At 50.3% G+C, this 22,493-nt stretch overlaps 1 protein-coding gene across 2 annotated transcripts in view; it reads right to left on the bottom strand.

The window, feature by feature from the left end:
- The window catches only part of PRRX1 (paired related homeobox 1), a 31,715-nt gene extending 9,222 nt beyond the window's left edge, over positions 1-22,493 (bottom strand). Inside the window, exon 1 of one of the 2 annotated variants that reach the window (XM_015869727.2) lies at positions 21,910-22,493. In XM_015869727.2, coding sequence (XP_015725213.1) covers positions 21,910-22,150 — 241 coding nt within the window. In that variant the 5' untranslated portion in view covers positions 22,151-22,493. The remainder of the gene's footprint in view (positions 1-21,909) is intronic. The other variant, XM_015869726.2, reaches the window with a different exon arrangement.

The raw sequence follows: 22,493 nt of genomic DNA, 5'->3' as shown, positions 1-22,493 counted from the left end.
GCTGCAAGATCAGCAGCTGCTATCAAGATCAATGTCAACCTGGACATTGTTCTTCCTTCTGAGCTCTCCATTGAATTCTCCTTTTGGATCTAAACCCTGTGCATGCAGATCAGATGAACAAATCACTGAAAGCCTTGGGAGGTTCCCGGGAGCCCCCCAGGCATTTCAAGATCCTCTCCAGCCCAGTGTAAGGCACTCAGGGCTGCCTGACTGTTGCTCAGATCCTGTGTGATGCTTCCATAAGAGGAAACGTGAGCACAACGCCCTGAGGGATGAGAAGTGAGCAAGCCAAAGGCTGTACAAGGCTGGGGAACACGAACCCCTCCTGCCAAGCACGTTAACACCATTTGCCTGGTTTCCTCACAGAGCAAAGCAAGACAGCGGTGATTCACAGCTCACCTCCTAACTACCAGGCTGAGCAGCGGAAGGATGCTGGCATTGCCACAGTGACTCAGGGCCAGGTCACCTCCAGCCCCGGCTGCCACCAGGCAGGGATGTGAGTCACTGTCCCGGCACCAAGCAGCACAGCTCAGCCTGCACTGCGGGACACGGCTTTGAGGTCTCTCCTTGCTGCACATCTGGAATGGCGCAGCACAGCTGGATCCAAGAGACGTGGGCAGGAGGAAAAAAACTACAGAATAGCAGTGTGAGCCCAGAGCTGGGCTGATAATCAGCCTTGCTGGAACTCCTTGCCTAATTGACACACCACAGGACAACTAAAATCCACTAACGAGGAAATGCAGGCACTAAACCCCATGTGTCTGCAAATGACACCTTGCTCACAGTACTTAGGGCAGACTTTGACATGTTGGCAGACTATTTTTTACACCAGTCACAGAAACAGAATTGCTCAGGTTAGAAAAGACCTTCAAGTCTCGTTTTTCCTTATCAGGAAGGAGCCCTGACAAATGGTACCCCTAAATTATGTTGACAGCACCAATGCCTGGAGTCAGCAGAAACAGAGTGAAGAGGAAATGAGCTCTAAAGTTCTTGAGATGGGTCAGGAGCCTTTCATCAACATTCTTTTAATCAGAATTATTACAAACAGCATTCTCCAAAGCTCCACTTCTCGCAAGCACAGCCCCTGGGGAGATAGAGATGCACGTTCCTCTGCTCTGGAACCGGTGCTGGATATTCTGAGAAGTTCATTTCCAAATCCCAATGTTTCACGCTGCACTGGGGGGGATTTTGTTTCCTGTTTCCATATACGTGCTTTTCCTGTACGAGCTCTATGTTCACTCACTACTTGCAAACCCAAACACACTTCTAGGATGCTCCAGAGCACTTCTAATTGCTCCCAAATAACACAGTGTCCTATCCTTTCCTCCTCGCTCATCATGTCTCCCCATGCAACAGGGCAGAGCCGCTGTCTTCATGTCAGGGACAGTCACTGGAGTATCATCAGATGGGTCTGTTGGGACATCATATTGAAAACATAACCAACCACAAACCAAACCAGAGCTCCGAACTGAATGCCTACATGTAAGTTACAAGACCAGTATTTTTTTCCAACAGTACGTGCAACCGCAACATATTTTGGATTTCCAGTTTGTAGGAATGCCTGTACATACTTGCTTTCATTCCAGGTCAGAATAAAAACAAATTTCCAGATGGGGTTTACATTGTGTGGGCAGTTTTGAAAAGTTTTGACCGGTTCTATGAAGTCTTGAAGCAGAGGTTAGAGAGCACGTATCGGATCTGAACTGAAAGTCAACAATTGGGTCTCATTAAACAAGAGGCTGAGACGTCCAGCCACAAATCACTTACAGTAAGGAAAGGCAGATTTGTCACATCGGTTATATAAACTGTAAACTGAGGAAGGATTCCAGGAAAAAAAAAAAAGGAATCACGCTGTAATCACAGCCTGAAAAACAAGAAGTTACCACCAGAGTTTGAATATGGATTAAAGAAAACCAAAACAAATCTATTTCACGGGAGAAAACAAATCTAGAAACTAAAAACCCAGCAACTGATAACTCTTTTAAGGTTGAAAAAAATCTTGCAAGCCAAAAGTAAAAAAAAAAAAGAAGAAGAAGGTTTTACTTGGAGTAGTGGGGAAGAAAGAAAAATAGAGAACAGAAGGGAGAGGAAAAATCTTTTGCTTGGGTTTGAAGTTGAATTTTAAGACCACCGCAGGCGCACTTTGCAGTTTTATCCTCTTTCTCCTTTGCTTTCAGTTCCTTACCTCCATCCAAAACACTGTCATTCCTAGGGAATCAACACAGGAAAAGGAAGGGAAAAAAGAGCTAGAAAGGTTTAATCAAAGCTAATTCTCCTTCCCCTGTGTCCTGATAGGTGTCCATGGGACGGTGACACAGGTATGAGATGCATCATCATACATAAGACCTCAAATTATTTCAATTACACAGAAAATCACAGTATGTGAAACTCTCTTGTTTGGATCACCAGGAACACAAGAAGGAAAAAAGAAAATAGAAAGAAACAGATGCTGCATTTTTTAAAACATCTTCGGGTTTGATGATCTCATGGACTAGTCAAATTCACAAGAAAAAAAATGGCAATTTTGTGAATGGGCTGTGGGACTTCAGAAAGGCAATACTGAATTTTTCACATCAAAACCGAGTTTTAATATTAAATAGAAAAGCGTGTGCGTTTTCAGCATTACCCAGGAGACGACAGCAGTTCCTCTCCAAAGTGTCTGCAATGTGGAACTTATCAGGGTAATTTCTAGCTGACCGCATACAAACAATTACATATCATTACGGAGCTGTGAATAGCTCTTGCATGGATTGCGTGCCTCCAGCCTCACAGCTCTGCTTCCAGGCTGGGAACTTGCTGAGGTGCTGCACAGCCCTTCACCAGGGCACCATGAGTCCTATCCCAGCTGGAAGACAGCACTCGTCTTTGAGATGGTTTCAGCGCTGGTGCTCTGCCTCTCATCCAGAGGGAATCTCAGAGCCCATAGGTTGTGCCTCCTGCAGTTGCACACCCATAAGATGTGCCTTCTCCCTGCCCATGTCAGTGCTCCTGCTTGGAGCTTGACTTAGTAGCAGCAATGAAGTTGGACAAAAAACTTGCAATTGCGACCCAATGGGAATCCAGACATTCTTCCTAGAAAGGCATGACGTTAAGTGCTTATTACTAGGAGAACAATATTTGCGGGGGAGGAAGTATACATCCTTCTCCAGAATTTGGTACAGAGCCACTGAGAGTCCCCTTAGATCCCAGAGACAAGCCTGAGTTCTGCTCTAACAGCTCTGCTTTGATATTTCCTAGGGTTTTCCTCCTGGGCATCCTACAGCTCACGGCTTAGCCCAGCTCCTCTAACAAGCCTTTCCACCGGGTCTTGGGGTCAGAGTGTTCCCATAATACAATAAGCGCTGTATGGATCTCATAAGCTCCAAGGCACAGTATGTTATGTGTTTGGAATTCGTCGTATGCTTTTATACTTTGTTTTACATATTGTAATTTTTATATGCATTACCACATTGATCCTTGGAAAATTAATTTAAAAAAAAAAAAAAAAAAGATAATCAAAAGCAAACACATAGTTTAAAAGCCTGCCAGCGGCAAATCATGTTCTGTGAGACTGCATTTTGTAACTGACAAAGAGACCAAACCACCAGATCGTGGCTGGGATCCAGCAGGGTGGGTTTGCCAGGCAGGGTGGGGATAGGATCCAGCAGGGCTGTGGACCCCCGAGCCCCTTGTTAGGGCAGCCCAATGCCACAGGCACACTGGACCTGAGACCGAGGAGCAGAAACACAATCGCATGACTTCTCCAGCCAAACCCCACTGCCATATACAAGGCACGGAACCCATGGCACCCTGAAGAGGTTGCGCCTTCCCAGCTCCCAGCTCATTTTGGGGTCAGACCTGGAAGGGGTGCGTTGGGCAGGGCTGGACATGAAGTCATGCCTTTGCAAGGTCAGGGTATGGCTTCCAACGCCCACATCCTCTTCCCATCAGCTCCCCTTCCCATGCCATGTGTCCTGATGTTTCAACTTAGAAACGGCACTCATGCAGCCAAAATCAAACTTCCCAACCTCCGCCCTGCTCCGTCGGTATTTTCTCATTTCCAAAGCCCCTCCCTGCCCTAGTTCATTCCAGATAACATCCGTCTTTCCATCTTCTCAGCACCCTTTCTTGGCCTTTCTGAAGAAGCTCAGAAGCTCAGCCATGTATAGCCAGGTATCTCTGCCTCTTTTAACCCCATTGCACACATGTGGTACATCCACATGCACACAATTACAGAGAATGCCCCTCTTAAGAATCCAGGCTGCTCTTACAGACAGGCCACATGCTTATCCAGCACTTCCAGGCAGGAGCAGCCCAGCATCAGTGTCCACATCCTCCTGGACATCACCAACTGCCTTCAAGGCTGTGACTATAAGCTGCCACCAGAGCCTGACACGGCCAGGTAATTTGGTTGCTTTTTGTACACATCCCATCACAGAAGGGAAGAGTCGACAAAAACAACTTAACCTCCTTCTCCTGATGGCCATGGGTTCAGTGTGCTGAGCCTCCGTGTTTGTACTCATTCAAGAGGCTGCAGAAGCCATGAAGCTGTGGCCCTGCAGCCCCCCCTCAAACCATTCCCCCCATCCAGCACCCACACAAACTCTGGGCAACACTGCTTTCATTATTCATTTTCTCCTGTATTTAAAAAAAAAAAAGGTGGCAAAAGTCCCCACGAATTTCAGCCAATGACACTTACTAATAGGGAAAGTTAAAGCATTAAGGAAAAAAAAATGCTTTTGCTGAGGCAGGGAAGAGCTGCAGGGAAGAGCTGCTTTGGATTTTGTTTGTTGGGTTGTTTTTCTTTCCAGACCATATACAGATTACAAATGAGCTAATTGGCATTTGGGGCAGACAGATCATTTCCACATGCCGCAGCCACTGCAAGAGTCTGCAAACATTACCAGAGCCCACCAACCCACACTGGCAAAGCTCAACTCGGGCTCACCTGCCCAATGAGTATCTGAGCATGCTGGGTCCCCACTGTGCTGAGCAGGGCCATTATCACACAGCTCTACCCTAGTCGGGTCTGGAAATTCACTTGGATGCGGGCTTTGTACATAGGACCCGCGCAAGCAGACAACGACCTGTGGGATGCATGCCAGCTGGCCCTGGCGGTGCATAGAAACGCTGTTCTCAATGGATATTTCATCTGTTTGTCATCCAGACAAGCAGACCTTGGAGCTGCATGGCAGAGCGGGGCTCCACCTCACCTCACATGGTGGCCAGGGCCGCTGCTGGAGCCCAGAGCACCAACAAGAAAGGAAGGCGCAGAGCACGGCGAGAGCATGGAAACCGGCTCCCCAAAGGCTGTGCTCCCCTTTCATTAGCATCCAAGAACAAATGGGTTTTGACCAGATCAGGCCACCAGGTAACACACAAATCAGAGCGGAGCCGCTGCAGAGCTCCGCACAGAAATCCAGATTTTGACCACTAATGCATTTTATGGGTCCCTCTTGATCACGACTGGAAAAACGATGACATGAGAGGTCCAGAAATAACAGAACACAAGCCCGGCTGTCAGAATCCAGCCCACCTGCCTCTTCTGAGCATCCTGACAGGGAACACATTCCTCGGGTGGGGATAAAGGGCCTTTATATCCCACACTGCTCGAGGAGGCAAAGCCATTGAAGCCCTTACAGCTATTTCAGAGTGCAGCTTTCTTGACAGAGCAGCATTCTGTAGAAGAGGAGACCATGGAGGAGATGCTCCAAGGGCTCCCATGAGCCCCCTGCTCCCTCTCTGTGCCACACCAAGAGAAACTGGGCTGTGCCCCACATCCATCCCCAGCCCCTTCTGGGCAGCGAATGCATTTCACATTAGCTAATAAATTGCTACATCTTATGTTTCCTAGCCTGCTGGAATGATGAATATTTCGGAATGTGTTTTGAATGGTTCCCTGCCAGAGTCAAACAATCATCTAGAGATTTTAAATCAAAAGGCTGAAAAATGGAAACCTCTGTCTTTCCACAAAGTTCACTGCAGTTTGAAAAGCCCAACTCCCAGCAGAGGAGGCAGAATGATTGTTGTCAGAGCTCCTGCGAATTGGGGCAAATGAGTGATGTGCTGGAAACCGTGCTCCCTAACATGGACTAATAACCTTTGCCTCCAGGTGATGAATATATTAGCAGATTTTTGCTTATTGCTGCCCTTCATCACGCTGCAAAGTCAGATATGCTAACCTTGAGGATCAGACGATTTAGGGAAGCCATATGGAAACACAGGATATTTCTGCCATAAGTTGCTGTTCTCAGCCTGCTGCAGGGCTAGCAGACAAATGCTGTTTTTCCAGCCTAATTTAACACAATCTAAGGGTTTTTAGAGGTTCTAGATAATTAATTGCATCCATCATTTTTACTTACCCTACAGCCAACCAATCCCTGTCTAGCAGAGGATTAACTCGCCCCAAATAAGATTTGATAGCCCACCCAAAGGGGCACACAATTAACACAACCACGCACTCGTTGTGTGTCCCACCTCCTGCTCCAGCCACTGCATCCCATCGCTGTGGGAGCACCACACTGGTCATCAGTAACTATGGCTGAGCAAGCTTAGCACTACCCCCATGCTACAAGATGTGGTCTCCATTGGTAAAGGAGAGAAGGATGTGGCCATGTCTCATCGGAGCAGCCAGAGCTGGAGTGGGTCCAGGAAATAAGCTTCCCTCTCCCCCATGGAGATGGGCTGTCTAGACACATTGGCAAAGCTGTGAAGCTGAATTTGCAGGGCTGCATCCTTCTTGTATACAGCCTGTCAGAGACACAAATTCCCATCCCCCAGCCTGTTAGCACCGGCATTTTTCCATACTCCCTCATGTCACTCATGTCCAGAAACGCCAATGACTTTAACTGAGAAATTCTTAAACAGAATTCTTTCCCCTAGAAAAAACATTTTTTCGATCAACCCACTGGCAAAACCATTTGCTGGTTATTTTGCTACGCTTATTTTCGCTAACAATTAATGTAAAAATAAAATAAGTCTTGTAGAAAGCATTCTTAAGCCAAAACACTTCAGAATTCATCTATAAATTGCAACAGAAACCTGAAAAAAAAGTTGTCCGAGTAATAAAAAAATACTGAACAAAACCACTGGGAGTCAGACAATGTTTTCCATGCCCTCAGGCCCCCACTCAGCACAGCACTTAGAGGCAGGTTGAAGACCACCCCCCTCCAGCCTCTCTCCCGATGACTCCCAATGACGATGGGATGAGGGCTTCTGCTCCATGCTGGAGCCCTACTGAAGTCAGTAATCAGTAAATTACTTTCAGCCAGATTTAAGTTCTTGAAGGTCATTAGAGTATGTTAAACCGATTTGTTCATCACCAGAGGCCCTTATGAGCTAGAGAAACACATGTTGGGACTCTGCCTCCATTTCCCTCCTTGCTTTGCTTCCCCCATCCATTTAGGATACCTAATATACTGCTCTCTGAGGATATATTCTGGCACTTCATTCACAGCACTTACAGGGGTGTGGACAACAAGGAAGTCACCTCAAAATAAACCAGAAATTGGTCATATCACAATTGTGATCACAGTCATGATCAAAACAACCGTTTTGTACTTGCACACAGCAGCTCATCTTTCGGTGATGATGCAGACAAGCAGCTGAGGGATGAGCTTCCCACTCTGCTTCATCAACTGCATCCCTGAAGAAGGCCTTCTGAAGCCACCCCACCATGAGGCAAGAAAGCTCAGCTGCTCCCAGAAACATCAAGAGCCTTTGACTTTGCTTGGGCAGCCTCCACCCAGTTGCAAGAATAAACACATCAGCGCATGGCTTCCTCCTCATGCAGCTCTCCATACAGGTCCTGGAAAGGGGCACTAGGATGGAGGCCACAGCCCAGGCCACCTCCTGCCAGACCAGGTCCCAGGCTCATGCTGATAACGTTGAGATGGGACTGGTTGTGTGGACCGTAACAAAGATCACAGCATCCAAAGAGCTACAGATCCAGCTCAGAGAGAGCTAACACACAATGCAAAAGATCCTGCAATAAGTTCTCTTTTTTCTTGTGAACGCAGCTCGTTAAATGTTTGCTGGAAAAACAGAAAAGCATTTTCCACTGAGAAGGGGACATCCAAGAAAAGCCCTTTTGGACATAAATTGGCAAAAGGCTGCCGAGCATTTATCTTCAGCATAGAATGTGCTCTGTCAGGAGGGCCGTAACTAACAATATGCTGAAAAACATGCCACAGACTTCCACCGTATTTTATTTGGCACAAAGGGGTTATTCCTCAGCACAAAGTATTTGCAGCTGGCATCGGTTAAACAAGAAATTACAACCTTCAAAAGATCCATTTAACGTTGGCTGCAGAAAGTACAGAATTTGCTATCAGCTTCGATGACAACAGACTGTGCCCTGTAAAACACCATGAACGTGCCTGGCTACGATGCTCAGTGCAAGCTGCCAGTTCAGCAAGGCACTAGGAGCGTCCTGCCCCTGCTCAGGAGGATGCCACCAGTTTTAGGGCAGAGAAACCCCTGTCCCCAAACCTTATTGGGCTGCTGAGTTCATCCACCAGACTCAAGGCACTGCACGCTGATTTCCATGAGGACCAGCAAAACTGATGGGGAAGCAACTCTGGTCAGGCTGGGAAGAATCTCTAAGCCACAGCTCAAGTCAACAGCATGGCAGGTCCAAGGACATGGAACTGAATGAATGGGTCACCCGGTCACCATGTGGCACTTGCGGTAGGAAGCAGGAGAGTCCCATTGCCCCCATTGCTGCCCAGTGGCATTTCAGGCCAGGAGATGGCCACATGTCCCCATCCCACAGGACCACCCCCATCTCTCCTCGCAGAGGAAGGAGCTGTGCCAGCAAACTCCCTGGACCCCAAACCTTTTTCCAGTCCTGTTTGCAGAGTGCTCCAGAAAAGGAAACCTCAGAGGCCTTCCTGGTGTTTGCCTAGCACAAGCTCCTTGCTTCTGCAGGGTACATATAACCGAGGCGAGAGGGCGACTGTCCCCCAGCAGCTTAGTGCTAAGGAATTAGCCCAGAGAAAGTGACAGAGCCTATAGGTTCAAAATAAGTTCCCACACCAGCTTTCAGGGTGAACTCTGCACAGTTTAGCCAAAGTCAGTGCTCTTGCTGTGAGCCCAGAGCCCACTCAGTGAGCTTTGAAGCACTGCCGACCTGTGCTCTGCGGGAACTTTACTGCTTCCTTCCCCTGGGCAGCTACAGCAGACGTACAAAGACAGGGTTTTATTGGGCAAAAGCCCCTAGTTTACCTTGCTCTGGCACTGTATTTACCATTCACCAGGTTTATGCGTGAGAAGGGGAAATAAAACCTTTTGCATTGCTGCAGCCCATGGGATGGAGCAGGCCATGTGCTGCCCAGCACTGTGGTGCCTGCAGCCTTCTGACTAACCCCTGCTCCTGTGCTCCTTCCAACTAGGAGCTATCACTTGGCTTGAGATGAAGGAGGGCCTGCGAGTCTGCTCTGAGCTGGGGTTGAGGAGCTGGCCTCAGTTGGCCCCAGGTACCACCCAGTATTGCTCACATAGAGTGGAAATGGTCACAACACAACCAACCTAAAAGTTCATAGGCAGCAAGCTGGATGCTCCCAGGATCTGCAACCTAAATAGGTGAAATAAAGAATCAAGAGCCATGAGAGGGAGAGCATACTTGGGCCTCACTGAACCATTATGGCACTCATAAGTGACAGCCCTCCCATAAAGCATTTCTGATTCGGGAGCCCTCTCCTCCCCTTCCATCAGACAAAAAATCATTCAGATTTTCTCTCCCAAGACTGACTTGCAGGCCAATACTGCCTAATGATTGCATTGGAATCTCTTCCAGCATTTGAAAGGGAAGAAATGCATCAAGCTGCACGTCACCCACTGCCATGGGCTTGTTGTATCAGAGTGAGTGCCAGCAGAACACCGAGGACACAGGGACTGCTCCCTGCACAGACACTGCTTTTACTCTGCAGGTAGTTTAAGTGCCCCTGATGAAAAGAGATGCTTTCATAAATCAAAAGCAAGAGGAAAAAAACACCCAGCTCAAGTAATCACATAAATTAAACCCAAGAAATATTCCAACTAAATCTGCTCCCAGCATTAGGAGGACTCTAAGAGCAGCAGATGAAAAGCTCCTATTAAGTTGGAGAATTCATCTCCTCATCCCCGCTGAAGGATGGATGGGTTGCTAAAACAAATAGTACATTTCATTCTGGCTTACAGCACTCTGATCTTGCGTTACATGAACAGGGGAGGCAGAATGCTCCCAGTGATCGTCATTCACATTAAATCACAGAATTGTAGGGGTTGGAAGGGACCTCTGGAGGCCATCTAGTTCAACCCCCTGCTAAAGCAGGTTCCCTACAGCAGGTTGCATAGGAAAGCACTCACGTGGGTCTTGAATATCTCCAAATGAGACACCACGACTTCCCTGGGCAGCCTGTCCCAGGGCTCTGTCACCCTCAAAGGGAAGAAGCTCTTTCTCATGTTCTGCTGTGTTCCACTTCATGGCCATTGCCCCTTGTCCTGTTGTTGGGCACCACCAAAAAGAGCCTGGCCCCATCCACCTGACACCCACCATACAGACATTGGTAAGCACTGATCAGATCCCCACCCTATTTTCTGCAGGCTCAGCAGCCCCAGGTCTCTCAGCCTCTCAAATCACCTCCTCCCTCTTGGGCACAAACTGCATCTTTCCCTGGTTACAGCTTAAGTCTGAGTCCCAACATCTCTTTCCATTTTGGGTTATCCACATAGCTCTTGCTCATGGCAACACCCAATGATGGGTGCCCAAACCACCCCAACCACCCACTAGCACTGCCCAGAATAGGCAGTGGACACCTCCTTGGGGATGCATCGTGTAAGCCTGGCCCCCACCACGAGAACAGCAAAGCCGAAGTGTGGTGGGGGAGAGGCAGATGCCTCCCAGCTGAGCTCTGACACTGAATCCCTTTGAGATGCCTTCCAAAAGGGCAGCCCAGCTGCTCCGGCTGCCTTCACCTGGGTTTCCTAAGCAATTATTTGTGATGCAACATGTGTTAAGTCCCTAATTGCCTCGATGTCTTGGGAGTCATTGGCCAACTTCAACCACAGTTTGAAAACAACACGAACTGCAAAGGTAACTCCTACAGTTTCCAAAATCCGATAGACTGGTACAAACAACGAGATACGATGCACCCGGCTCCTGCAATCGACGCCATCCGCTAACATTTCCTCCCCTTTTCCTGCTGCCTCGGCACATTCCTGTAGGCTCACACCAGTAGATGGCACCAGAATAACAGCAAAGCCCCTCCGGTTCTTCAATTACCAGCGACAGTATCTCCGAGTGCAGAACGGGCAGTGGTACCAGACCCTGATGGCTGGGCACTTTCCCCTAGGACAGACCTGCCTCCTTTGCATACATAGGGTGCCCCGAAGATCTGGGAGAAACTCAGAGACCTTCCAACTCTTCACACCCAGGACTTACTTTGGAACTCAGTCCATTAACGTAAGAGGAGTTTGATTAATTTGACCTTTCCCCTCTCCCTGCTATCAATCATATCCCAGTGAAGTGCAGTTCCTCCAAACTATCTCCCAAACCATTTCTCAGCACCTTTTACTTACTGATACTTTTAGGAACACATTTGGAAACCACTGTGCCTGAATTCCCCTTGTCCAGCAGCTCACAGATGTAAGCACTGGGCAATACCTACTGGTTAGGGATGGCTCTGGTCCCTACGGGCTGGATGGAGGGATGGATGGTGAGGCAAAGGGTGGGAGGTGGGGCCATGCACTGTGAACGCTGCCCAGCCACCCACCTCTCCACTGTTCTCTGGTAATTCCTGGTTTCAGTGAGCTCCTCCCTGGCTGGCAACAAGCAAACACAAAATGGAGAGAAGTGAGCAGCGAGGGATGGCTCTGACAGCTGTCACCACTGCTCCCTGTGCTCAGTGCCAGCCCTGTGCTCTCTCTGACCCTTCCAGGTTGCTCAGCCCACCTATTCAGAGCCCCTCTGTCCTTGGATGATATTGAGTGCGCTTATCCCCCACCCCACTGATTAGATTTGCAGTTCTCCCTGTTTTCCTCATTTCACCCAAAGCCAACCTTGTTGCAATTATGAGCGACGCTGCTCACACAGACTCTCCAATTTGGCCAGAAATACCAGAAAACTTCTGCAACTGCCTATTTTCTTTAGAGTCTCAGTAAAGTCTGAAGAGGTCCCAAAATACAAGATCAAGTCAGGCCCCTTCCATGCCCAATATTCACCCTTTGTATCTCCACAGAGGTTTTCCTATCTCTGCTATTTGGAACAGTGGGATTTTGGAAAGGAGACTGACCTACAAATGAGCGTGGCAGCTGCTTCACATAAGAGCTTGAGTTACAATTGGTGATGAGGACACATTTTTCCTTTTGTTTCTCACTATGTTTTGCTCCAAACCTGTAAACAGTTTTGCATTGCATGGATCTGCATTCTCCATCTGGTCCTGCGAGCTGATTTCCTGGCAGGAATATCCTTGACATGGAATCACACAGGAATGCTGCAGCACATCCCTCCATCTCCCAGCCAGAATGGAGCTGCTCAGCCCATTGGGGTCTGCAACCCAGCCACAGCATCTCACCCAGTTACCCAATTGCAAGATCAGTGACTTGCATCTTCCAAAAGGGCTTCCAGGCCTTTGTGGTTGGAGAAGCCAACACCCTCCTTAGTTCTAGTGACTATATCACACTGTAAAAAAATAAATGTGTTTCCTGCCTTCTTTGAATGCTCATCTGGCTTTTGCTCACAGCCCCTTGGCTCTTGTTCTACCTTCCTCTGATAGATTAAAGAGAAAACAAAGAACTATTCCTAGAGAGTCACAGAAAGAGGGATTCAAACCCAGCATAGCAAGTGTCTGGAATGGCTCGTCAACGCATTGAGTGAGAGGGAAAGGGATATGTAACACAAGCAAAACCCAGCAGGAATGGAGAAAGCCAGTGGAGAGCAAAGCCCTATATAGAGGCAGCCTGTGACCAGAGGGGCTGGGACATGGGAAGCCCAGGACTGCGAGGAAGCCACAGCTCTGCACCCAGTCCTGCAATGAACACTGCAGCTTTGTTGTCCAGGACAGGCAGAGCACCAGGCTAAGAACACGGGAGGTTGCCTACTGAAGTCCCAGTGTCACTGTAACATGGGGCAGAGACATCTCAGAGATCCTAAGGCAGGATCAGCTATATGATATTCACTCCTTCAGACGTCTGTCTTCATCAGATCTTCAGCTGGGGTCTCCACTGAACACTCCCATCATCTCTCCCAGGGCTTCCTCACCCTGACTAGAGCTGGAAGGACCTCCCCTGTTGCAACACAAGTACATACACATGGAGATCAGTCTTTATCTGCCTTGAGCATATTTGAAGGCTGTTCTCCTGTCATCTTCTGCTCTCTTTCCTCCTAGACTCCATGGGTTCTGCAGCTCTCCTTGCTGCTTTCTATCTCTGGGCTTTTCACACAGTTGGTGCCTTTGACATTCAGCAAGCAGAAGTGGAGCCAAGCACGAGAGGACACCCTGTAAGCAAAGCAGAACTACAGGTGATACCAGGGGGTGAAAAACATCTGCCTCTCCTCACAAAGGTGCAGCTCTTGCATTGAGCTAGAGAATTGGCCTAATGATTTGCAAAGGGTACAGAGCTACAGCACTCCTTAGGCCAGATTCATCCCCCTCTATAGAAGCAGCAGGTTGATAGTTCCCTCACCGCCTTCTTACAGGGCACCGCGCAGAAAGGCTTTGGCCATGGTTTGGAGGAGACATCTGCTCCATAAGCCTAGCAGAGAAACAAGAGTGATTGCTTTCCTTTGGGGTGAGCGCCAGTCACTGGCTAGGAGCCACTGGTGTGGACGGGACCAATCCAGCATCACAACCAGACCTCACCCCACATACAACGATGTGCATCCTGTGCCACGCAGAGGAAGGGTTCACACCAAAGAAGCTATCAGTGAGCAACGTGGGGTTCTGCATTCTTCTCCAGGCCCCTCGTTTTCCTGAGGGGAATGCCTCAGAAAACCCAGTGGGGAGGAAGAGGAATTCACAGTTCCATTCCAAAGAGCAGTCTTTTGTTTGTTTGATCATTTTTTTCAATGATCAAGTAACTTGTGAATACAATTTCTGATGATTCTCACATCCTCCCAGCTGGAGAACAGTTCACGAACAGGCTCCAAATTCTGTAAATGAGCTTGTTAGTCATAAGCCTTCAAACAGGCTTGATAAACAACTTTCAGCCCGCAGGATATTCATCAACCATTCTGTCTGCCTGGTCTCCTGACACTAATTTATTATTTACAGTGAGATCCCTCTCTTAAATCACAGGTGATTGTTTCTCTTCACTGATTAGCTGTTTCTTTGTGGGATTTTTTCTATTATTATCATTTTTTTTGTTGTTTTTTGTTTTTTTTTTAAGGAGAAACAATGAAAACCAAATCACAAACAAGCAACACACAGCAAGCTCTTATTCTGGAGCAATTCCCTCCGTTTCCATGAGACACATCAATGTCCAAATGAAACAAAATGTAAGCAAAGATCTTTTTGGCCCAACCTTCCAGACCAGGCAATAGCCAAGAAAAAGAGCATGATCATCCCAATGGGCTGCTGGCAATTTCTGTTGGATACCAGGTCTTCTTTGCATCCTCTGGGCTCATGGAGAGCCCAACCATCTCATGGTGTTCAGCAGACCTGAGCACAAGGAGTGGGGTGGGTTCAGGTGTGGCTGGGCTCAGAGAGGGCTCCCTGCAAGAATGAACTTGCTGGAAGTTGCTCTGGTTCATAGAAAGGGAATCTCCTTGTAGCTAATCAGCTAATTAAGAAGGAAGGTGGTCAGCTGCAAAGATGGAGGGAAATTAAATAACAACTGGCTGGGGAGAGGATGTAGAGGGAGGAGAATATTCCCAAATCGTTAAAGCCAACCTCTTATATACCAACTATCCCACAGATCTCAGTGCCCCTTATTAAGGAGTTGGGATCATGGCCTACTTACATGGGCAGAGAAACTGAGGCACAGCCAGGTGAACTTTGCCAAGTTACTGCAGCAAGAACACAGGAAAAATGACATAAATACTGCACTAAGGAATTTTGGAGCGTCAAAAAACTGGGTCACATCTACTGACACCGGGAAGGAAGAATCACACCAAAAACCATTTTCTATTTAGATTTTGGGTGTAAATCCAGCACAAAGTCTGCACCTTACAAACGCCCCATGCATATCAGTCCCGTGCAGCCTGAGGAGTGCACAGAGCAGAACACCACCTTCCCTAAAGGGCTCTCTTTCATGTGAGCACAAAATCCAAACCTGTGGTTCCACCACCTTAGGTCCCCAGAGTGCAGAATCCCACCAGCACTCAGGTGAAGGAAGTAAGATGCAGAGATCAGTTCCAACCCTGTCCTGAAAGCTTTTCCTCCTGCAAAATCTCTGCCACCTTTGCTTGGCCATCCTCAAGCACCTTGGACCAGATAGGCTGCGCTACCAGCCTGGGTGTGGAGATGGACTTCCCAGAGGCAAAATGGAGTAAGCACGCTCAGGGAAGAGATTCAGAATATCCACGAGTTCCTTTCAGCATGGTCAGCACGAGAGTCATCCACCCCAAGAAAGGACTTGATGCTGGGTTCACAAACTTCTGTGCTACTCCCTTCATCGGAGACAGCCAGTAAGGTGCCATGCAGAGCCATTACAGGCACCTTCTCCTACCCAAGTCAAATCCATCCCTGCAGAGCCCTGCAGCTGAGATGACACTAAGAAGCAGCAGATCTTCAAAAGCTGCAACCACGGTTCTTTTTCCTAAATACAGGTTGTATCAGTGAAGCTTCCAAAAAGCAGATGATTTCCAGAAGCGCTGAGCAGGTCTTTACAGCTTTGCCAGCTCACCACCCTCCAACACGATGGGAACAAGAACAAAACTCAGACTAACAAAGCTTCCCATGAGCTAAAACCCCTGCACGGTCATGACTGGTTTGGCACCTACATGGGCTACAAGACAGGGCTGGGAAAATTTGGGTGGAATATGAACTGGATGCCACGATAGGATGTAGTGACTTGTTAACAGCACAGCTGGCTCCCCTCACCTCTCCTCTCTCCTTCCCTTCCAGGAACACACGGCACCAGGAGGTCCCGGGCACAGCAAATCCAGGCTGTCTGGGACAGTGCTCTAAGTGCTGCCGTAGCCTTTCCTTAGCCTGTGCAGTGAGAGAGGAGCCCAGAAAGCTACGTAAGCTGAGACAGATGAAAGCTGGCTTGCTCATCACGCTCTCCTCCCGGCTTCGGCTCTGCAGACGCCAGGCGTTCCGCTGCGGGAGGCCATCCCAGCTCCAGCACTGCTGCTCTGCTCCCAGCCCAGTCAGCGTCCTGGGAATGTTCTCATTCTGGGGAAACTTGTCTGTGAGTAATGCTGCAGTGGTCCCAATGGATGTGCAGTAACCTCTATCCCCACCTCAGGGCACCTTCCATAAGGGAGGGGGCCCAGCAGAAAGCGCATTAAGAGAAATGATGCCTTCTGTGGCTGTATGGTAGAGCAGAGCCAGGCAGGAAGGGAAATGGCAGGACAGGCACGTCACACACCGATGTACCAAGGGACAAAGCAGCAAACTGAGGTGCTGAAAGACCTCAGACCCTCAGCTGTCACAGCACAGGGTGACAGCACAAACCCCTGCAGCCCTGTGCTGCAGAGTGGGTGGCAACGAGGTCCATATACACGGGCTTCAAACCATGGAGTCTATAACTTAGTTCTGTTCAGAAGGACTTTCCTGCGTGGCCCGTGAGAGGTTGAATTCATACTCCTTCCCCTCAGGGAAGCATCACTGGGACTGAGGGCATCTCACATCCCTCGGAGATGGTGACTCTCCCCACCAGCTCCAGATATCACACCCCACATACAAAACCATGCAATGCACCCTCCTTGAAAGAACCAGACTGTAAACCTATGTTCTGTGCTCTGCCACCCATGCACAGTTTGAAACCTCTGCGTTCCGAGCGTAAAGCTGCAAGGACAGTCCAGACAAAGGCAGAACACAGCCCTGGACAGCAGCTCCTCTGCCAGGCGGTGGGGATTTTCACTTCACTGCAGAGAAAGGGAGCAGGGTGGGGAACCAAAAGGCAGTGATTCATCCTCCCCAGAAACAGAGGCCTGAGGCTGGGATATTGTGACACTTGGTCATACTCGTGATGTGCTTCATTATGCAACGGAGGCTCAGCAGGAGCACAGCTCCCTCAGGGCTACTTCATACGGCTTTCCAAAACGATTAAATATACCATAAACAACTTGCAACCAGGAATAAACACCTATAATCCCATCAAGCCATTTCGGTGATCTCAAAAAACTATAGGAGCATATTCAGTTACCGGGGGGGGGGGGGGGGGGGGAAAGAAAGGAAAAAAAGAAAGACCATCACCTCGAAGGAATTACGACGTTGTAATTCCATGCCTGCCTTGTCAGAGCACTCAGGCTTCCTACCATCACTATTTGGGTGCGTGCTACACCAATGCCAAAATGCACAAGGATGGTGCCCCTGAGTACAGACAGCAACGCCTCATCCCTGCACAGAAATATTCCACCGGCCTCAAGAGAGGGTTTTTTGCATGACTCAAGGCTGCTGGTCAAGCCTCTAAATACTAATACTCATCAATTGGCATAGACATAAGCAGCCCACTGAATCGCATGCAATGACTCGTGTGAGTAGGGACTGCCCAAATTAACTCTGAGATAATATTTTCCCATGTGATCACTGTTCCATATATCACCAAAAGGACAGAAAATGGAGTGGCTAATGTTGGAAACTCAGCACAGATGACAGAAAGCTGCTATTCATTCAAAGCCTGCTGGAAGTTTAGACCAAACTCTGCAGCTTCTTTTTTCACGAGACGTTTCAGAATCTCATTTCCATGGCACTGTTTTCATTATGTCAGGGGAAGGGGGGAATTAAAACAAAAAGAATTAAAAACCTTCAGCAAAACCTTGTTCAAATTAAGGAGCTGGAAGCATTTGCGGATGGACTGCAAACACAAACGCCATCAGCAAATTAGGAGACCATGAGAACCAGGAAGCAAATCTGATCGCGATAACAAAGTGAAAGGCACAAATAAAAGCCTGGCTTCGTCCATCTAAAGGAGGGCAGCGCGATCAGCACCCTCAGACCCACTCAGCTCCCTCCTTCACATTCACACAGCCTCCCTCCCCTCCCTCCCCATTAAAAACAGTAAGCTGCCCATTTTAGTCCATTCTTTGCTTCCTTTTTTATTTCTCTTCAGCACTCTATGCTTGCGACGGTCACCCTCGCGCCTCTTTGCGGGAAGGCAGAAGATGGAGAAATCTACGTGAAAAAAAAATGCTTTTCCAATTTCAAATCACAGCATTCAAGGATGCAAGAGAAATATCAAACAGTGGGCAATGCTTCACCAAACAATCACACACCAACCGGCCTGAGAGCAAAATGACAAAGCAGGCAGGCTCCAGGACGCTCGCCGCACTGCTGGTGTGCACCAAGATCAGTCCTGCACAAAGCAGCGAGCTGCTCTATTTCTTCCAAGCAGACGGCCCAAAGGAGCGCCTCAGTACAAGCACCCATCCCCAGTTTTTGTGTGAGTGGCTGGGAGGGGAAGGCTGGGTTTGGGAAACTCATTCCCGGCAGCACCGTGGATGGATGCTCACAGCTGCCATGGGGTTAAGGCTTCGCTTCTCTCGTTGTGAGACGAGCTCCTGCCTCCTGCCCATTCTTCGCCCATCCCGGTCTGAACAACTTCTGTGAATAAAGGCTGCATTTCACAAATGAAAGACTCCCTTGGAGCTTCAAGAGAAAACAAGTCTGTGAAAAAAAACCCCACAGCCCTGCTGCTTTCTCCCCACATACCTCTTCAGCGCCCTAATTGCTCTTCCCATTACAAAGCAGTGGCAGAGCTCTTCCTCTCTTTACAACAATACCATACCTACAATATGGCTTTGGTCATTTTTTTTTTTCACGGGGTGGGGAGGCACCACAACACCAGATCAGCAAGAAAAGGAGAAACAATTCAATATATACACAAATCATTTTATCTTCCCGCAGCACCTGCACTTGCTATAAGTGAAAAGGAGTGAAGAACAGCACAAACAGCGGCCGTGTGTCCCACAGCTCGGGGTCCTGCCTGCCACAGCCAGCAATGAGACATGGAGGTGGCAGGCAGGAGCCCAGGCAGCAATGGAATCATCCCTGCCCTGGTTCATCCCTCCATCCCCATACCGGGTGAGCTGCCTAAACACAGCCCAGCCCCAGCAGCCCAACCTGGGCTGGGAGAGAAGCACAGCCCCAGGCTGCCACCCCCTCGTATCCAAGAGAAATCAAGGGATAGTAATAACTCCAACATGCAGAAGTTGAGCACGTCCTGGATCAAAGTGGGGTTTATTCCTTCCTCACAAGAGAACTGAGAGCACTACCAATTTTAATTCTGCTGCTCACTCTCCACAGTGTTTTACGAGCCGTCAACAGTCACACTCAAACAAGCAAACAAAAAAAAGCAGATGGCAAAAATGCCATCTCCAAAATAAGCTGTGAGCTCTGCTGCTTTGTGCTCAGAGGACTCACCCTGCTCAGCATCACGAGCTTTGGGAACCCACCATCAGGCTCCTTCTACTACCAAAGGGCACCACATCCTTTTGCTGGGAAGATTTGGGAGCCCTCCCTGCTGAACTGGGATGGTGTTTCCATCCCAGTTTCAGTTGGCCTCAGTGCAAACACAGCACGGACGTATCTATCAGGTGGTTTTGCAACAAAGAGGAACTCAGCTCCTGCCTGCAAGACAGCGATACCAATGCTCACCATTCAGATTTTCATGTTTGCAGAGCTGCAATTTGAACTCAGCGCAGTGATGGTTTTGCAGCACCGCTGATGCACACTGTTACACACTGACAGCTCTCCCCACACGTATTACGATCTGAGCTATTCTCACAGATGCTGTTTTCCCTTCTTTTCCAATAGGAAAAAAGCTTTCTCCTCAACCCCTTTACAATGAATTAATGGTAACGTTAATTCCTCCAGTCTCACAAGTCTGGATAAGATTTCATCATCGGTGTCACCCAACGCTTTGGTTTGGTGCAGGTTGGGGCAGAGAACAGCAGCAGGCCGACTTTCCTCCAGATTAGAAGAACGTTTTCATTACTCCGCAGACATCCCACGATTTCTCCAAGCAGCTTTTCCCTTCTCACCCTCAGTAACAAAGAACAACAGCCCTATGTTTGCTGTCCCGCTGAATCAGCTCTCATTTTGTGCTCGGGTGCTGCCTTTTCAGATACACACACAGCAGGACACTCTGCAGGTGAGGAAACTGAGGCACGGAACCACACCGGGGCTGCTAAACACATCAGTGAAACAGCCACACGGCACGGATGACAGCTCTGCCCTCGGAGACAGAGAGGATTTATCCTCGCTATTCTTTTCAGCTTGCTTTGAAACACTTCGAAAACTTCCTAATTCACCACAACGGGATCCAAGATTTTACGGCATTTGGAGAACCCCTGACTGACTTCAAGGGGCAGTTTCCCCCTGCTCGGCATTGCTGGTTGGGCAACACGTCCCTGGACCGGGACATGAAGCGTTCAATGCCCTGAGAGCAACGTGGGCAGTGAGAGAACGCAGCCCCTCTGCTCCGGGCTGAGCTCAGCAGCGGGCAGAACCACCGGGGGCCCAGTTAAAAACCATCAAGGAAATTGGGGGCAAAAACAAACAGGGAAAAAAGAGCTGTCGGCAGAACTCGTTGCTTATCTCGGGGGCTGCCCGGCCGCAGCCTGGAGGCACAGGAGCCGAACCACGGGGCAACGGCGATCGCAGCCTCCCCGACCCACTGAACGCACACTTTTAGGGCCCGAAAATTCATTTCGGCGGCTCCCAGGAAGGGACGTTTTTAAAGCAGTTTCCCTGCGGCGTTCGATTCACTCCCGACCCCACCGCAAAGGAAAAGCCGCCCCGGGACGCTGCCTCTCCGCCGGACAGAAGCGTTCGATCACCGCGCTGAAGCTCGGGGGTCTCACGGTGGGAGAAAATCGCCGCTTTTTGGGAGCGATACCCTTTTGTCAGCCCCGCCGGGGGAAGCCGAGCAAAGCCGGGTCGGGGCGGCGGCGGGTGCTGCGAGGTGCGGGCCGGCTCCGAGAACACAGCGGAAAGTCCGCGATAGGGCAGGGGGGCACAGGGGAAGGGTTCGAAGGGTTCCTTGCAGCCGTGGATGGGTGGCGGTCCCGCTGCCCCGGTCCATGTTGGCACCGCGGCGGTGCCGCTCGTTTATTTATGGCGGCCGCCAGAGAAAGGCGAAAAAAACGAAAAGGAACGAAAGCGGCGATTTTCGTTTTTCTCGTTTTGTTCGCCTCTCGCTGGCGGAACGGCCGATCCCGGGGAGGAGGGGGGGGGGTGCTCACAGGAGCCCTCGGAAGGGACCCCGTGTTCTTGGCTGCGCTCCGCTCTCCGCAGCGGCTGCCGCCAGACCCGCCCCACAACGAAAACCGAGTCTGGGGGGCATTTTTAACCCAAACGAGGAGTGGAAAGGCAGAGACACTTGCTCACCTACCTCACCACAGTCCTCCGCGGCACGCCCGTCGCACAGCGCCGCGCTTGGAAAACACCGCGCAAGCCTGTGCGCCTTCCCCACTGCTCTATTGCGGCACTTTAAGACGGGATGCCCTGTACTGTCCGATGCCCCACGCCCGGGGGGTGGGTTGGGTTGGGTTGCAGGGGCCCAAAGCAAACGGCTCCGGGAGAAGCAGAGCTCGGCTTTGCGACCCCGCACGAAAGCTCGGGGCTGCGCGCAGAGCTCCAAGCTGCGGCCGGCTCCGACGGGACGGGCGATAGATGGACGGATAGACGGGTGACGGGTGGACGGACGGCGGCACAGATGGACGGAGGATGAGAGGGAGGGATGACGGATGTTCTGCCCCGACCCCGTCCCGCTCAGCCCCGCGCTCTGCCCCGACCCCGCTCCGCTCCACGAACGGCAGCGGGCTGTCCCCGCACTTACTGTCCTGCTGCGGAGTATCGCTGCCGCTGGTCAGCCCGGGGGACTCCAACAAGCTCCGGCCGGGCTCGCCGCCGCCCTCGTCCCCCTGCGCGGCCACCATGTCGCCCGCCTCCTCCAGGTCCAGCAGGTGACTCACGGAAAAGTTCTTCTTGGCTTGTAAATTGTCCAGGCCGGCGGGGCCGTCGAGGCGGGCTGGCAGCAGGGCCTGCCTCTCCATAGCGTGGGCATAGCTGGACGCCATGGTGCCGAGCGGGGGCTTTTCTGCCCTCGCCCCCCCCCCGGCGCCCACCGCCCCCGCTCCCCCCCCAGCCGCCGGCCCTTCGAGGGGGAAGCTCACGGTCCGAGGGCGGGGGGAACGGGGACCCGACGGCGGTGAGGCGACTGGAAGGAAAGCCCAAAGGAGAGCGGCTAGGGCCGGCCTTAAAACATGCCGGAGGGGAGAGAGAGGCCGGCTCGGGGCGCCGGGAGCTGCCGCCGGCCGGGAGGAGAACGGTGGCTGTGGGGCGGCTGGGGCGGGTGCGCCCCGTCCCTCCGCCTCCCCGCCCGGCCGCTCCGCTCCCCTCCCTTCTTCTCCTCCCTCCGCC

The sequence above is a fragment of the Coturnix japonica genome, chromosome 8, assembly GCF_001577835.2.
Source record: "Coturnix japonica isolate 7356 chromosome 8, Coturnix japonica 2.1, whole genome shotgun sequence".
NCBI lineage: Eukaryota > Metazoa > Chordata > Aves > Galliformes > Phasianidae > Coturnix > Coturnix japonica.
The sequence above is the reverse complement of the archived record's forward strand: the minus strand, read 5'-3'. Positions and strand labels throughout refer to the sequence as shown.